The sequence below is a fragment of the Bradysia coprophila genome, unplaced genomic scaffold (genome assembly GCF_014529535.1).
Source record: "Bradysia coprophila strain Holo2 unplaced genomic scaffold, BU_Bcop_v1 contig_94, whole genome shotgun sequence".
Taxonomy (NCBI): domain Eukaryota; kingdom Metazoa; phylum Arthropoda; class Insecta; order Diptera; family Sciaridae; genus Bradysia; species Bradysia coprophila.
This window is the reverse complement of record NW_023504022.1, coordinates 576,361-587,287: the sequence shown is the minus strand read 5'-3', so window position 1 is coordinate 587,287 and position 10,927 is coordinate 576,361. Positions and strand designations below refer to the sequence as shown.

The 10,927-nt window shown below is 38.6% G+C and overlaps 1 protein-coding gene across 1 annotated transcript; it reads right to left on the bottom strand.

The window, feature by feature from the left end:
- Nucleotides 1-7,156: 7,156 nt before the first annotated feature.
- LOC119085474 lies at nt 7,157-8,251 on the bottom strand. Its single transcript, XM_037195891.1, has one exon. The coding sequence runs from the start codon at nt 8,169-8,171 to the stop codon at nt 7,305-7,307; it is 867 nt and encodes a 288-aa protein (XP_037051786.1). The 5' UTR covers nt 8,172-8,251; the 3' UTR covers nt 7,157-7,304.
- Nucleotides 8,252-10,927: the final 2,676 nt, after the last annotated feature.

Sequence of the window (10,927 nt, the reverse complement as noted above, 5' to 3'; positions counted from 1 at the left end):
TATATGTAAAATACACATAGGGCCCTAGTAGCGGCTTAGTCCAAGGACCCATTTTTTTTCAAAAACATTCTATTCGGCCTTCCATTACCTTCTAAATCAAACAAAAATTACGACAAACGGATGAAATTTACTCGAGTTGTATGTAAAATACACATAGGGCCCTAGTAGCGGCCTTAGTCCGAGGACCCAAATTAATTTTTTTTTCAACAACATTCTATTCGGCCTTTGATTACCTTCCAAATGAAACAAAAATTACGAAAAACGGATGAAATTTACTCGAGTTGTATGTAAAATACACATAGGGCCCTAGTAGCGGCCTTAGTCCGAGGACCCAATTTCATGGATTGGTATTGACAATACCTATCATTTGCCATGTCATTTACATTTCCATCGTTTGTTTTGCCACCAAAAGACCTTAAATCACTTAGGTGGCCCTAACTCACGAAGGGCCGACCCGAATATGCCCATCTTCGAACTTAGCCTCACTATTTCGACTATCTTTCAGGGAAAAAAAATCGAATTGGATTTACTCAAGATATCGACGTGACGGACAGACGGACAGACAAAATTTTTATTGCGGATTCGTCATCTATGAACATAGGCAAACACTTTGCCCTTACCGTCTGCTTCGAATTCCATCAATTACACACGGCATCGTAATCCTATAAGCCCCTTTGTACTTCGTACGGGGCTAAAAAAACGTTCTGCTCGATTTAGAACTTTTTTGATTTTTGCCGACGGTATATGATTGGGGGGCCAAATTTTCCTAACTAAATTTTGTTTCTGGTGTTTTGAACCGGTAAATACCGGTAAAAACCGGGTTTAGTGTAAAACTTAAAAGTCAAATATCTCGGTCAAAACTGAATATTTTTTATGGTTGGACCAGAATCTGAAAGGTTGACTCAGTACCTATAATCGCTAGAACAACTTTGATCTCAATTTCCCTGGTCAGTTCTAAATAAAATTTGGCGTTAGGGAGCGCGTTGGAAAGCTGGTGATTAGTACTTTCAGATCTAGCTGGCCGAGCTTGTACGTATCAGAGGAACATGAGATATACCGCGATGAAGCACCCCCTATCCCACAGACATTTTTTTCTAAATAAAATGAGAAATTACCTGAACTTTTCGAATGTTTTTTTTTTTTTCATTTTAACCGAATGAATTACTAGAGCAAAGTGTTTCTGAATGATTCCCCACAATATGACAATACTTGAGTGTCCTCTAAGTACTCTCATGTGCTCCCAACGCTAGAACTCAAGGATAAAATGAGCTTTCATTAGTTTTTTTTTGACTGTATTTGGTTTTTAATGATAGTTGAAGGCCTCTAGAGGTCAGTTTCTAAAATCCTATCAATCCTCAGTGTCCATCTTGCTCCCAACGCTAGTACTCAAGGATAACATGAGCTTTCATTAGTTTTTTTCGACTGTTGGACGTCGATGCATTTGCGGAATGGTGTGACTTGAATCTTATGACTATTAGCGTTGTCAAGTGGTTGTGTCCTTCTTTAGGAAAAAAAGAGCCAGTTATTTTCGATTACTCTATCGGCAACGTTGCCTTATCCAGAGTATCTCAGATTTTAGACCTTGGTGTTTTGCTGGACGACGGGCCCAACACTATTCACGCTACTCTTCATTTTTTAAATGCTGCTATTCATAGAGTGTCCAGCCCGTGTGCTGGACTCACTTTCAAACCTCATATCAGCAAAAAGGTTATGCTGGTTTTTTTTAAGGATTTCAAGGACGTGAGATGTCTCACCAGTCTATACAGTGTTCACCTTAGGTCTCATCTGGAGTACGCATCTGTAGTCTGGTCTCCTTCCAGTGAAGCGTCATTGAATCTGTCCAGAAGAGATTTGTTCTTTATTCTCTCAGACGTATTGTTAAGAGGGATTGGAATTACGTCCTTCCGCCGTATGATGATAGGCGTAAGGTCTTGAACCTCGAGCGCTTGTCTACCAGAAGGAAACATGTCCGCTTTTTCTTCTTGCATGATGTTCTTGTGGAGAAGGTTAAATCGCCCAGCCTGGCTGCCACTTTTGACTCTTATATACGTCGTTCATATATACTCTAACGCTTTCAATTCGGTGTTTCGAAAGAAGATGATACGGATTGTAAAAGAGAAGTTTCCTTCAATGTATCGTTTTGTATCGCAATGTTATAACACAAAGAGTTATTTATGTTATAGAAGTGATATTATTCTTTCCGAAGAAGGAGTACAGCAGGGAGATCCATTGGGTCCGCTTTTGTGTTGCCTTGTTATTCAACCGATCATTGAGAGTATACAGTCTAAGCTGAACCAGTGGTATTTGGATGATGGAAGCGTTGGTGGACATATCGATTTGTTAGTTGAGGACTTAAAGAAAATTATTTCCTTAAGGCCCGTCATTGGGAAATGACAGGACAGTTTCCCGAAAATGTATGGAAAATGTTATCAACCGAAAAAATTCAAAGAAACTCACCTCTTATGCTTTCCATTGTATTCGGGCATAGTCTCTTTAGGTCGCCAAGGCATATTTGAACACTAAACACTTTTTACTCGATGCAAAAACAAAAAGTTTTTTTTTTGTTTTGTCGCGACAAAAACACAGAAAATATTTCGACACAACTGTGACACTCCGCTACTATAAGTACTAGAATGAATGTTTGTTGTGTTCACTTCGGCGGTAAAATATTAAGTGAAAGTGTTGGTTTGAAGTTGAATCCAACAAAGTAAGAAGTCCTGCGCAATAAACCGCTTACTGACTTAGAGATACAAAAGCTGAACGAAGTGATACCGTCGACAGATAATTTTTCTCTATTGGGTGCTCCATTACACTTAGTTGGTATCCCATTAGCGATCAATGAAAAATTAAAAAAGATTTCTCTTCTAATTTCTAGACTAAAAGGCTGAAACTCGCACCAAGCGTTATTCCTTTTAAAGAACTGTCTTGCTATTCCAAGAATGATGCATCTTTTGAGATCTACGCCATGTTGGCTTTTCAAAGAAAATTTGGATATGTTTGACAACATGATTAAATTTTCAGCCGAAATTATAACGAATGTCAGTTTTGATGAGCGAAAATGGATGCAATGTTCACTACCGATCAAGAAAGGTGGTCTTGGACTAATATCAACAGCGGATATAGCTTCATCAGCATTTATATCTTCGATGAATGCGACGGAACATTTGCGACTTCAAATAATGCCATCGAACGATCAACTCTTCGATTCTGCAATTGAGTTTTGGAAAACTGAATCAGCTGCTGAAATACCATCTGAAAAATCGAGCATTCAGAAATCTTGGTCTATTCCAATTATGGAAAGGAAATTTTCCAACCTGCTACTTTCTTTTGAAAATGATGCCTGTCAGAAAGCCCTAGAGATGAGCGGGCCGACGTTTTTTCAATACCCGACCCGACCCGGCCCGATCCAATTTTTTGAACCCGAGCCCGACCCGACCCGAGACTTTTCTCTTCGCGGCCCGACCCAACCCGACCCGAAAAAATCATCGGCCCGACGTGACCCGACTTTTTTTTACTATAAGAAATTTAATGAAAAATCATTTTCTACGCATAAAAGCTTTGCAATAATCTTATACGCGAAGTAAAATAACAAAATAAGTTAGTGTTTCATGCTTTATAGGCTTTTATTGGCTTACTTTAAATTTGTATTTCTAAGTCGGGCCGGCCCGAATTTTTGTTTTCAAAGCCCGACCCGACCCGGCCCGAATGAATTTTCAAAACCCGGACCCGAACCCGATCGGGCCGGGTCGGGTCGGGTCGGGCCGATGTATTTCGGGCGGCCCGCTCATCTCTAGAAAGCCCGTTTACTAGCATTATCTCAAGAAGAATCTGGACTGTGGTTGAGCGCTTTACCTTCAACGCATCTCTCGGTCTATGCCTCGATAACGACACCTTAAGAATTTCGGTTGCTTTACGAATTGGAGCAAAAATTTGTCATCCCCATAAATGCATCTGCGGCAAAGACGTTGATTCTTATGGCTATCATGGGTTGAGCTGTATAAAAGCATCAGGCCGACATCCGAGACATCATTCTTTAAACGAAACACTTAAAAGAGGTGTAGTTTCTGCAGGAGTTCTAGCAATTTTGGAACCACCTGGAGTCGTGCGTGAAGATGGAAAACATCCCGATGGACTCACCTTGATACCATGGTCTGCTGGAAAATGTTTGCTACGGGACGCAACTTGCCGAGACACAGTTGCAAAATCGTATTTGATGAACAGTTCAAGACATGTTGGTTGGGTGGCAAAAACGGCAGAGGATAAAAAGATCACCCTATATAATTCTTTAATTGGCCAATACCTCTTTGTTCCTTTAGGTTTTGAAACGCTTGGTCCATGGGGTCCTCATGCAAAGCAATTTGTTTCAGAATTAGGCAAGAGAATCTCGAATGTCACTAACGAGAAGAGAGCTACGCTTTTCCTTCGGCAGAGACTATCCATAGACATTCAACGTGGAAATTCAGCTTCTGTGCTCGGTACATTGCCGTCAACCCAAGCATTGGACGAGATTTATTATCTTCTTTCGAATGAGAATAAAAAACAATAGTTAATGTTTTCCCCTGATTCTCCTGAATCAGGCCAGTTTCCATGGTTCTGGATAAATAGAGTAAGGTAATTTTTGTTAAGATTAGAAGCCACTCCATGGGTGGAATTTGTGTCATGTACAGGTACAAATTTAGGATTAAATAAATAATTTTACAAAAACCTGAGCACTCTTATGGGCTTCGTCGCGTTGGAGTTTTCCTACTACCATACCACAGGACCTCTTACGGCTTTAACTAACCTGTCGGCTGTCGCTGCTACTTGCAGAGAATTTGAAAAGTTTACTGACACTGTCAGACAGTGTTTCGCTGCATTTCGAACGCTAATGTTTTTGTCAGTCTGATCGCTTAATTTTGTAAATTATTTGTGATCTTTTGATAAATAAATGTTTTCAAATCAAAATCAAAAAATCGAATTTGCACATGTCTATTATGATTTGCAAATATTGCTCTAGTACTCCGTGGTATTCTGTCAAAAGATTTCTCCAGATGCATGAAGGTCATATGAAGGGCTGAAACGACACTTTTGCTTAACCAAAAGAATTTGGAGACAAAATATGAGGGCATCGGTCTTTGGTCAGCATGGTCTGACCATCAAATCATTCGTTGCTGTAGTGTTGTTTAAAGTTAATAAAAATTTTCAATTTAATTTACTTCTAGCATTCCACTTATACCGACCAGTGAGAGAGTGGTATGTCGTGTGAGAATTAAGCATGGATATGACTTCGTACCCACCACTTGGATTCTTAAAACTCAATTAGATTTGTTTTTGAATTCCATGTGTCCCATGAGATAGTTAATACATGGGGCTTTTATATGCTATCTTTGCTAATTCTAATGCTAAAGGATTTTAATTTCGCTCGCAAATTACTGTAACATATCACTTTATCGTTTTCAATACAAATATCCCATGTTCACGACCTTCGCAATAATAAAGTTGTTCAGCCCCACTATCCCGTGTACCGTTTTCTCACCGTTTTCAAAAACAGCGCACCCTACCAGCACAGAACTGTTAACGTTTCTCACACTCTTTTCTATCGAAAAATCAAATTCAAGCCGACACTAAGCTATCTAAAGTTTCGTTATCAAAACACGAGCTTTGATTTCTTTTATTTTTCTTGGACAAGTGACTTCTATTTATACTAGTCGAAATGGTTCTACGAAAACCAACTGTACTCATCTCTCTGATGGTCAAAGTGTCGGTCAGTATCATTGAAATTTAAAAAAAAAAGTTAACAAAACAATCAATTTGCGCATTAAGATGTGGATTAACTTGTGTCTTGTTGTCGTCATCATTAACGAAAGTTGATTAAAGACGAAGCTCAACGATTTAATTGGAATAAAAATTGGGTTTTTTGTGTACACTTTCGATGTGTATTTAAATCTGAAGTCGGAGATAATGAGACCCAGCGGCCTTTTCATTTACAATTGATAACCGAATTGCCTCTTCATTGATTGACGTGAAATGTTGGCTGCTATAGTTCATTCGAACTGACAATGATTCATTTTGCATCTGTCACACGTAGCAACAATTTTTTTTGTATCACGTCACATTTAAAGCGGTACTGCCCCATGTTAGTAAAGTGTCGTTACGCAAAACCAATACTATAAAAATACCAATTTATTTCGAATGAAGAGATAAGGGGCCATCCATAAAGTACGCACGCCGATAATTGAGATTTTTTGACCCCCCCCTTGCACGCTAAAATGTATGGGAAAAAATTTCAAACTGTATGAAGAGCACGCTTTGGTCGGACCGTTCTAGTAGTTCTTCTTCTAAATGCGTTTTTGTGGCCATCAACATACAAAATTACATTTCCTTGAAATAAATCAATAAATCATTGCCCATAAAAATACTATTGAGAATAGAGATGGGAGGCGTTCAAAATTATCGATAATATCAATCGAAAGAAATTATCGATAATATCAATCGAAAGAAATTATCGATAATCGATTAATCATATCGTTATCGATAATTTAATAATTATCGATAATTATCAAAATATCGAAATTCGACAATTATCAAAATATCGATATTTTGATATTTATCTGAAAATTCATGATAATATACCGATATATCGGAATATATCGATAAATATCGGGTTTTCGGACCAAAATATCGATATATCGAATTATCGATATCTTGATAATTATCAAAATATCAATAATTATCGATTATCGATATTTTTTTGATAATTTTCGATAAAAAAAGTCGATAATTATCGATTATCGATAATTGATAATTATCGATAATCATTTTCATTATCGCCCATGCCTAATTGAGAAGTTCAGATAAACAGTCAAGGGACAAAGTTTGAACTTTTACATATCATTTGAGTGGTCTAGGAGAATTTTATCGAGTTCCATAAAAGAAGAAGACTCTGCAAATGATATTCAATGGGGCCCCAGAGGGCGGGTGCGGAGGAAATTTTGAATGTCTAATTTTTGACCACTTAACTACTTTTAATCATCAAATCGTGAATTCCGGAGGTGTTAAAGTTTTAGTCCTTAAATACTAGACTATAAAGAAAAGAAAAGAAAATACCGAGGATTTATACGAAAGTTGTTAAACAAACAGGTAATTCGCAATGAAACTGTTTAATAATATTCGTTGGGATAGAGTTTTTGTAGTTGGGAAAAAAACGTACCTGCCGACCATTTAAAAAATTCTCGTAGTTCCATCAGGAACAGTTTTTGAAATTCATTTTGGTTCTTTATTTAATTTTCTGTCATTCTTTCTTCCCTCTTAAAAATACCCTTAAACTATATCAATTGTTCCTCGTATTCCTTATCGTGCGCAGATCTCACAAATCGCTTCAAGTTACGATATCTGTACATAACGGCAGCAATGGCACATGGCAATGTCATAACGATAACGGAGAGCAAAATATTTTGCGCTGTACACGAACATTGGACCGACGACGGGTTTAACGTTTGATGTGGAGAGCTGTTGTGACAATCGGCGATTTTATGACCTTCATTCGTGGAATTCCGATTTGTATTTGATGATACGGTCGTTGTTGGTCTGTTGGTCTGTTGGACGGTTCGGTTCGGTTCGGTTATTGTCGGTGCCATCGATGTTGTGGTTGTTGTTGGTGCCATCGATGCTGTGGTTGTTGTCGGTGCGGTCAATTTATCGGCTGTTTTAGATGCGATCGTAGTCACAGCTGTAATTGTTGATGAAACAGTCGTAGTCGTTGGCAAATCCGACACATTCGGCTTGGTGTCCAAGCATTCGTCAACCGTTTGTGCGTATCTACGTTTGCATGGCGCTTCACTTTTGACCCATGCTCTAAGGCCCTGCTGCGACAAAATTAAATTGGCACAGATGACGTCGTCGGCAATGTCGTCATCGAGCAAATCTGAACACTTTACGTTGCAACCACCACCAGGCGCATCCTGTCCACACCACCATTGGTTGCCAATTCCGTAGATACCTATCATGCCGTGCTCACTATTGTAACCCGTAGAGAGATGCAGAGAGCTGGCGATGCAGAAATGCTTGTAGATGTCTTCCACTGGAACTTGATGCCTCCTGTAGAGCTCGGTAGCGAATTCGCACTTGTCAAAATTTTTTGCGACCGTCAAGTGTAATGCGATAAGCAAAACTGTACGCGTACCCACTTTCATTGTTGATAAAAATTTGAATTATAATTTATATGGAGCAGCGTGGATTATATTGAGATTCTGTTGCTGTTTACACTTTTGATGTGTTTTGAAAACTGAAGTCAGAAGATGAGACGCGGCGATGTTTTATTTATTTATTACAATTATTGATAAAGAAATTCTTTTGATTGAGATGCAATGCTGGTCCGTTTACTTTTTGGTGACTCATGTAGTTATAATGATGACTCGTTGTGCTAACTGGATTCTTATCACATTTGGTAATACGATGTGCCGAAAGTACAAACTCAAAAAGCATGAAAAGAATATACGCTCGAAGTTGCGGATGTGTGCTAGAGTGTTCCGTGAATGGAAATCGATATCCAACGAAATCAAAGATTTTGCTTCAATTTATAATCCTCGACATTACGACGACGTTTTCCGGGTTGCCCGTATAATTGGACAATTCGATGAAGGAACTAGTGAATTCGAAACACTTTCTTCAGCACTAGATGCATTACTGCAAGTGAAGGATGTGCGAATACATTAAAAAGGAAAATCATGATCTGCAAAAAAGAACGAAGTGACTATTCGGCCGCGCGGGCGAATAGCGGCTCTAGAACAAAATAACTCCGGACAAAATACCTCCAGACAAAATACCTCCGGACAAAATAACCCGGCCAAAATATCTCCCCGCAAAGTTTATGTTGACTTGCAAGTGGGATACTCCCCCCTTGACCCCCTCAACGGAAGCTGCCGCTCCTCGACCCCGCTTTTTTATTTTTCATCATTCTTCACGGCCTGCGGCGCTGACACTTATGTCAAAATCATGATCGTATTCTCACTTAGGATTTTCTACTCATGTGTATTGACTGAATTCCAGTACAATCTAGTCACAATTATAGTCGATCTAAATTCGCTCGATATATAGAATATAGTCGACGTCCTCGCATATAGTCGATGTATTCGAATATTATCGATGTCCAAGAATATTGTCGATGTCCTCAAATATAGTCAGCATCCTCGAATATAGTCGATGTCATCGAATATAGTCGATGTTCTCGAATTGGCAATGTTTTCGAATATAGTCGATGTTCTCGAATATAGTCGATACATACTCGAAAATATACTCGAATATACTCAGTATACTCGAATCTGGTCGGAGATATATAAAAGATCTGTGAAAGAGTTATGTACAATAGTGGTCGGAGTAAATAACATAAAAAGATTCTAAAATTTTTGTTTTCTTATAATAGATATCCGGTGATTGGTACACTGACCCTACGCCAAATATTCTGCTAGCGGGTGTTATTCACAATTTGTTTTTAAAATATGTGTTTCGTAGTTATTTTGTCCGCGGTTATTTTGTTTTTCTTAGTTCCACACGTTCCTCACATTTCATATGTTAGTATTATTCGGGCTATACTCGGATTTACCGCTTATACGCTCACACGTAGAGTGAGACAACTAGCGTAATGTGCACAGAGTGTGTGTGTGCAATATATTGAATCAATATTATTGATAGAAGTGGAACTGTTGGAACTTAAAACAAGGCATCAGAACAGTCGGAGCGTTCGCTGCGACTTAGCCCCGTACGACCCGTACTCCTATTTCGTCCGTAACCATAATATGTCCGTAGCCGTAATACGCCCGGAACCCTAATACGTCTACAACCCTCTAATGCGTCTGTTACCAAAATGCAAGTCAAGTCAAATGGTCAAATTTACTGAAAGTGTTCATTTTTAAAATTGCGCATAGCGCAATTACGAAAGCCCGTACGAAGTACCTCTCAAATAAAACCAACAATTTACGACATTATTATAAGAACCCAAAATTTTTTGCCAACTTTCCATTGGGTGTTCAATTACTTCTCAAATAAAACAAAAATTAGCAAAATCGGATGATATTTACTCGATTTATGTGCAAAAAACACTTAGGGCCGAGTAGCGGCCTTAGTCCAAGGACTCACATTTAAAACTTTTTTTGCCATCATTCTATTCGGCATTCAATTATCTCTCAAATGAAACAAAATCTAGCAAAATCGGATGAGATTTACTCGATTTATGTGCAAAAAACACTTAGGGCCGAGTACCGACCTTTGAGCCCTCCCAACAAGCCCACGTTGCATCTTACCCAAAAACAATGTTCAGCAACTTTGTTCTACTCGTCAATACCTTTCATTTGATATATCACAAGCAGCTATTGCGTGCGTATTTCGGTAGATATCGTCGAAAGACTGAAAAACACCTATAGGGCCCTAGCTCTGGAAGGGCCGACCCTACCATGCCCATTTTCGAACTTGACCTTACTTTTGTCGATACCAATCGGGGAAAAAAAGAATTTTGAAACACTGTTTCGGAATCCCAAAACTTATTTATTTTCTTCGTACGACACCATTATGGAAATTTCCACACATCATCAACGAGATTGACTTATCTTTGAAGAAAGCAATTGAGACCATTTGTAATATTAAACTAAACGATTATCAACTTTCAGTTTACTCACTGCCGTGTCATATGGGCGGTATCGGTATACGCAAAATAGCTGACATTGTGCTTCCAGCATTCCTTTCATCTGTGACATCAACTTCTTCTTTGGTCAACTCGATACTAAGTGTTGCAACTTCTGACCTTGTGGAAGATGCTTTCTATGAAGAAGGAATCGCTATTTGGAATTCAATGAAAAATATCGTACCTATAAATGCAATGGCCACACAAAATCAGTGGGACAAAATTAACACTAAAAGAATAATATCGTCATTACAGTTCAAAACAGATAAACAG

Bases quoted from the DNA above. Each gene is read 5' to 3' on its own strand.
- LOC119085474 (XM_037195891.1), bottom strand. From the start codon at position 8,171: ATGAAAGTGGGTACGCGTACAGTTTTGCTTATCGCATTACACTTGACG.